The 7,120-nt window shown below is 34.1% G+C and overlaps 1 protein-coding gene across 1 annotated transcript; it reads right to left on the reverse strand.

The window, feature by feature from the left end:
- Window positions 1-3,861: 3,861 nt before the first annotated feature.
- Window positions 3,862-5,533, reverse strand: LOC127704273 (RING finger protein 207-like). The gene has a single exon (XM_052208265.1). The coding sequence runs from the start codon at window positions 5,507-5,509 to the stop codon at window positions 3,965-3,967; it is 1,545 nt and encodes a 514-aa protein (XP_052064225.1). The 5' UTR covers window positions 5,510-5,533; the 3' UTR covers window positions 3,862-3,964.
- Window positions 5,534-7,120: the final 1,587 nt, after the last annotated feature.

The following is a 7,120-nucleotide window of genomic DNA, read 5'->3' on the forward strand; positions in this document are numbered from 1 at the left end:
GACCTCATGTGTCCGAATCGGAACTCTGGACCCACCCGCATAAGTAACGCAAAAAGCCAAAAACCCGAAAGCTGGATGCACATATACTGAACCACGTCATAAGATACAAAATAAGTAAAATATAAATACAAGGGTATACAAAATGAAAACAACACTATAAAAACCTAATGTGTCCGAATCGCATCTCTGGACCCACCCGCATGAGGAACGCCAAAAGCCAAACACCCGTAAACTGGATGCACAGATAACGACCCAATGGAACACAGTAGTACAAAGATAGAAAAGGGTAAAACTGTAAAGCAGATAAAATTCTACACAGAGTCAGCACCTAGAATATATAACTCAAGACCATGCTGTGTAATTTGTTAAGTAGACACTGAATATTTATCGATTATATCTTGGTACTCTCCAATGATTTTTTGAGAAAAAGGACGAGACATTCTGTCTCAAAACTTTGCTCAGACATTGATGACGTTTTACAAAGTCTGAGTAGAAGCTGCCAGATCCTGAAAATTGAGTTGAAAAAAAAAATTAAGAATGGAAACGGGGAATGCGTCAAAGAGACAACAACCCGACCAAAGAACAGCACAAGGCCACCAATGGGTTTTCAAAACAGCGAGAAAATCCCGCACCCGGATGCAGACTTAAGCTGATGAAGTTGGTAAATTGCTGCTAAGGCGTGGAAAATTTATAATTTCAAAATTGAAATTATCTGGTTTGTCATAGATTCTGGTATTGAGATGACCGCTGTAGTCAAATTTGGGGTATATGTCTGAAAATGAGCATGGAGAAGCTGTATATGTAGTATCTGTAATCTCTAGTTCGGGACCACCTCGGTGGTCTCGTGGTAGCTATTCGCCTTGAATGCGGGAGGTTGTGGGTTCGAACCCCGGTCGGGTCAAACCAAAGACTTTAGAATTGGTATTTGCTGCTTCTCCGCTAAGCACGCGGCATTTAGAAGTAAGAGCTAAGACTGGTCGACTCGGAGTTAGAATAATTTGTCCGGATAAGGTGACATGTCTTCCTGCGGACTGCTACCTTGTGAACTAGCACGTTAAAAATCCGGCTCAGCGTGTCAGTCTAGTACAAAGCAGGGTTAATATTTATATTACATTAACATGTTCCCGTCCTGAATATGCATAATAATTTGCCGCTGGACGTTAAGCAGCCATCCATCCATCCATCTAGTTCGGGACAATTAATGGGACCCAATCAGAAAAGTTTGTTTCATTAATGGAAAGAACATCTCCAATTCACCTGTATGTAAAATTAAATAAAAAAGCGCCTTTGTTCTTGCTTCACTCATTCGTGGATCATTTAGCATTATATACAAATATATTTACGCTCCTGACAGACACATTTCGTTTTTCTGATTTGTTCCACCATTTAAAAATACAGTAGATTTTTCACAGATTTTGAAGTAGAATTACCCTTAATTGCATTCACGATCCGATACCAGATCTTTCACGATTCATGACCATTAGTTCTTCTTTCGCGATAATTTTTCTCGATATACCTAGTGACACCCGTGTACTCATCGGAAAATCTACACGCTGGAATAAAAGTACGCTTACAGATGCTGATAAAAAATTAGGAAACAATATATATATACACAATCTAAAGATCTTTCAGGTCACGAATTTTCGGAGTGTTCCACATAGTCCTTTGCATATAATTTCCCCAAAATATATCCATTTTTTAACATCTGAGTTTTCGAATACACCGGTCGGCTCTTGTCATGTGAATTTTCGATATAGAATATTGTCTGTTCGTGAACATAACTATTTAAAAGTTGTGTCTGTCCAGGTTCAACAATTAAAGACAAATATTTTTACAAAGTAGGTATCCGTGTAAAGAGAGTTACAATTTTCTGTACACTTTTAAGAAAGGGTCGTCTCGATTTCTGTACTTGTATTTGCAGTCTTCTCGATCAATTCATATTCAGTGGTACATCGGGACAAGGTCCGTTTGAATTTGCTTAGTAACTTCGTTTCAAAAGTGTTAATCTTTGCTGCATATCAATCGTTCCTTTGGAATTCTTTCACCTTGATGCATACATGTACGGATAAATGGCACAGGAACCTGATATGCATATAGTCAGTAGAAAAATAAATTGAAGTTGGTACTTCGAGAATTTACATGTTTTCGCATAGCAACATTTTAAACAAATTTTACACAAAGACTGCTGAAATCGTCGTTTGCCATTTTAGAAGGAAAATATTAACATTATAGTATGGAAATTTTATTTTTATTTAAATTTATTTTTATAAGAACTATTTACCAGAAAGTTAGTTGTGAAATTATTATTAATAGTGTCCTTGTACAAACGGAACATGGAAAATATCAAGTTTTCAGTGTTTAAAGGAGAGGTAATATGTTTACACTAGAGTTTCCACTGTATCAGCTGTTTGCTATGTTGAAATACCACTGTTTGTGGACAACTTTTAAAACTTTAATACTGTAATGCCCTTTACAACCTCCTCATCCAACCTTTCCCCAACCGTAATCGTATTGTGAAACACTCATTTCATGATATTATGGTTTTCCATATTTGATATTTAAGATGAACACAAAGAATGGTCTTTCCTCTGAACTGAATATTTTAATATATTCATAAATATTATAACATGATTTCGATAAATAAAAAAAAAGAAACACTGGTGTAGAATTAATTTTATCATAATATGTTGTTTTTGTTGTTTTTGTTGATTTTTTTATGAATTATTATTACAGATATATTGTCTAGATTGCATATATTATCCGCAAATGTTTAAAATGATATTATTTATCTATTATGTGCCCTACTGGGACCATAATTTGGTAAATGAAAATATTCTATTCTATTTTATTCATAGGCATTTATATGAATGTGAAGCTACATACTTAGTTTTCCTTGTTCAACTATATTATATTATACCAAAATGGAGGGTGACACCAGTGAATCAGGATCTGCTTACAGTTCCAGACCACTTGAGATCACCCCAGTTTTTCGTCTGCTCAGTCTAGTTTTCTCTGTAGTGTTTTGTGGACTTAATTGTCTTATCGTAGTCGTTCGGTTTTTGCCATGCCATTGTCAGTTTCTCTTCTTTTTGTGAGTTTTGGATGTCACCTTCCTACCTTCCGTCTCTTTTTTTATTTAAAGTATAGGTCAATGTGAAATAAGGTAAAAATTGAAAGTTAAAAAAGATAAATTCAAACTGATTAATCTTAATCTATCAGTATTTATTTAATCCTATCATCAAATACAAGTTGCTGTTAAGAGATGTTTGTGTTGTTGTGTTAGGAAAATAGTAAATGACCGACGTCTTACATACAGGGCAATATGTACTGATCTTTTTTTCAGAAGCAACATTTTACAGTCAATACGTTAAATAACATTATTGTATACAGTATATCATAAAGTAGATAAGGCTTATATACATGCATGTGATCAATGTAAATCTATAGATAACACCTTTTTAAAAGTTTGCATAGGTATAACGTATCTATTTATTTCAAAACATGTCTGTCTGTAAGCTTTTAATGACCTTGCTGTTTACCGCTGTATATAAATAACGACCGAATCGTTCATGTAAATATGAAATATAAGGTTATGTGTGGTTTTATAATGACCAGTGGGAAATATTTCATAGGTAGTCAAGTTCAACAAATTCATTTATCTTGTCCAGAATGTAAGTGAGCTTGGAAGAATTTTTACTGCAACCGAAAAGATAAGGAAATGAGTCCATCGTTTTGTATAGCAGTCGCGCTATGCCCTTGTGTTACATATAAATATGTTGTTTTTTTTAATGTAGGAAACGTCAAATGATTACGTTAATAATGGTTAGGCTTTCAATATAATAAACATACTCACTCAAAAGAGAAGGTAAATAAACTTTAACATAATTCGATAAAAAAGAAAGTCTTGACAAAATTAGATATATACTGCAAGTTTAAAAGTTTACCATTTTTTACCGAGTAAATTCTAATGCTTGTTTTTATCATGAAACCGTCTCTTTTCTCTTTTTCCACTTCTCCGATCTGGTTTTTGATGACGTTTTGAAATCGTTTCCATCGAATGGTCATGTGAATTGAAAGAACCCTGTTCCTCTTCACTGGATGCAGATTTTTCGTCTCCTTCAAAAATATGAAGTATACCGTCCTCATTTTCAAACAAAGCTTCCAGCGCGAAACCAGCTGCTTCGTTTTGGTTAGATTTATAGGATGTACGGTCAGGATTTGTTCCTCCCTTTGATTTTTTTTCCGTTCGTATTGTGTCTTTATTTTCGGATCTGTTTTTTAAAGACCCTATTGCATTGAATCGCTGGGCAAGTTTATCCAGTTGTTTAATGATTTCTGTCTTAGAAATATCTTTCCACCCTTTAGATTGCTTTGTATTCAGGTCAAAAGAAATTTCCTTGTTCTTTACAAAGTTCATCAGTGACTGGTCCAGCACAAGTTCAAACATACTGTTATCGGTTTCATCACTTGCTGCAGCTTCTTCAAACGTTTTTCGCTGAGCATGTAGCGTTTTCTTAATTTTTTGCAGAGTGAGAAAGCCTTGCTTAGCATTTCCATGTTTTTTCACGGTGGTAAGAATTTTTTCGTTCTGCGAAATATTTTCATTGAATACAGAACATATGTCTATTTGTTCTTGTATTGGTTGAACTTTAGACAAACAGGTATTAGAAACATCGGTTTTTATTTCAAACTTAATCTTCTCTAGCTTGTTTATAGCTTCTTTGATACAGCATTCGGATTCTGAAATAATTCTTTCTTTTTCTGCACTAATTCTTTCTATCTGGTTCTCTTTCTTTTCTATCAATTCTGTCATTTGTCTTTTTATGCAATTAAGATCTCTGATCACTGCCACATCGATTTCATTTTCAACACACAACTCAACGACTTCCTCTATAGTTTTGATATTTAGACATTGGCGGTGATTCTCTGCCAAACAGATAATGCAACACACTTCAGAATGTTCTAAACAAAAAACTTCGTAAAACTTGTCTGCATGTTCATCACAAGGTTCGTTCATTTTATAGTCGGATAGTTCGGGAAGTTTTTGTCCTTCAGAAATTGTCACGACTTTGTGTGTTCCAGAATCTTTCAGACGGATGTGGAAACTCTTCAAACATTCCTTGCACAGCAACTCGTTACATTGCTGACACCAATTCATTGCCTTCACATCATCTCCAGCACGTGCACAAGGATCACAGCTGTATGTTACTTTATCCTTTGATTTTGAATCCATCATCAAAGAGAAGATACGATGATTGAAAGGTAGCTGACTTGCAAATTTTCCGACTGCCTTGTTATGATCTGGAACAGTGGCAGGCACTCTGCATACCGGACAAGTAAAAGATGTATTATTGTTGACCTTTTTTGACGTAGTTTCAATATATATTTGCAAACACGTCTCACAATATGTGTGCGAACATGGTAAACACCTTGGATTCTTAAACTCTTCCAAACATATTGAACAATCAAATAGCGTAGCTGTTTTCCTGGACATTTCTGAGTACTGCATTCGCCATTACCGAAGTACTTTCGCTTTGAATCAAGGGAGATTATTCAAAGGTACATGCATTGATCACTTACTAATACATGTAATATCACAGTAGCAAAACCAATGATGCGAGAACTAAAGAAAAGTCGCTAATTGATGATTAAGTCGAGAAATCAATAGTAAAACAATGCCGGTGACGATACTGATTACAATTTATTTCTGTTTATTGGAAATATACATGCAAATACATGTTTTATGTTCATTACAATATATCGAGATGATTGCATTAGAAGCTTGTGAAACTGATATTTAAAATTTTTATTCATTGCTGCATAGATTATAATTTCCAGAGGAACTATTGCACCATGTTACTTTTTCCATGCTTATTGTGAATTATCCTTTGTTTCGTCGTGTATTCAAAACCCTCTGAAAAGGTTTTATTAGGGGGGTATTTTAAATAAATGGGGAATGGGCTTTTTTGAAGGTTTAAAAAATATCAAAATCAGCATGTTAAATAAATGTTCATGTGAAAATTATAAACTTGATGACAAGAAATCACCTAGTGCATGGAAAATTCATTGAAAAATCTACAAGCCGGAATAAAAGTACGCTTACATATGTTCTGTTTTGCACTATTTCCAGAAAGACATTACTATTGTAAATCACGGCTGTCATTCGGTATAACAAGAAAAATAATCATGAAAGAATAAGTAACGGTGGTCAAGTATTGCGATGGGATCGTGAAAGATCTGGTAGAGGATTGTGAAGGAAATCTTATTGAGAAGACACATACAACGTCAGTAAATAATTTAATTCAATGAATTATAATGACAAATATTTGAAAAATAAAACTGTCTGTCAAAATGGATCAACATTATGATAACTATCCAAGAAAAATCAAGGTTTAAAAGTACACCGTGTTTACAAAACTACAAAAGGCAGATTGCACTTCGAAATTTCAAAGAAATAAAAATGTAAACAAACAGGAATTTTTTTTCAAATTTTTAATGCATAAACTACTTTTCTCTTAAACATATCGGTCAATACTACTGTTTAAAGTAGTTCTTAAAGTTATTTTGTGTTAGTTTAATCAGATACTTTGCAAGAATGGGATTGTTTGTAAAAATTGATATTTCGGATCGTGAAAGATTGGTACCGCATTTTGATCATCTTGAAACGGATCGTGAAAGATCTGTTGCCGCTTATTCGTTATTGCAAACTTTCACGAAAACGATCAAATCTTTCTTTAAACACACGATAATTTATTTTGTAATTGGTTAAACAAAAGGTTGGATCTGCATGACTTTTTCCTCTTCACTTTTGTTTTTGAATAAGGCAATGATGGTTCATGAATGCTATTGGATCTAATTATTTGATAATACCCCCAACAGGTAGTTGGCCTATAACAATATACGTCCGTCTGTCCGTCCTGAATAAGTTATATGTCGTATGAAAAGTTAAGTTTGTCTCATCTGATTTCCAGTTATTTTTATGCACAGTTATATCTATAAAACGAAGATCTTTGATGAGTTTTGTAAAAAATGGGAGAAAAAAACATTGTTTAACAAACCGCAGGAACACAACCGTTCTGACTTGGCACAGACTTTTTTGTAAGAAAATGGCGGGTTAAAC

The sequence above is a fragment of the Mytilus californianus genome, unplaced genomic scaffold (assembly GCF_021869535.1).
Source record: "Mytilus californianus isolate M0D057914Y unplaced genomic scaffold, xbMytCali1.0.p SCAF_6, whole genome shotgun sequence".
In the NCBI taxonomy this organism is placed as follows: Eukaryota; Metazoa; Mollusca; class Bivalvia; order Mytilida; family Mytilidae; genus Mytilus; species Mytilus californianus.

Coding starts and splice junctions, on each gene's coding strand:
- LOC127704273 (XM_052208265.1), bottom strand. CDS start 5,509: ATGCAGTACTCAGAAATGTCCAGGAAAACAGCTACGCTATTTGATTGT.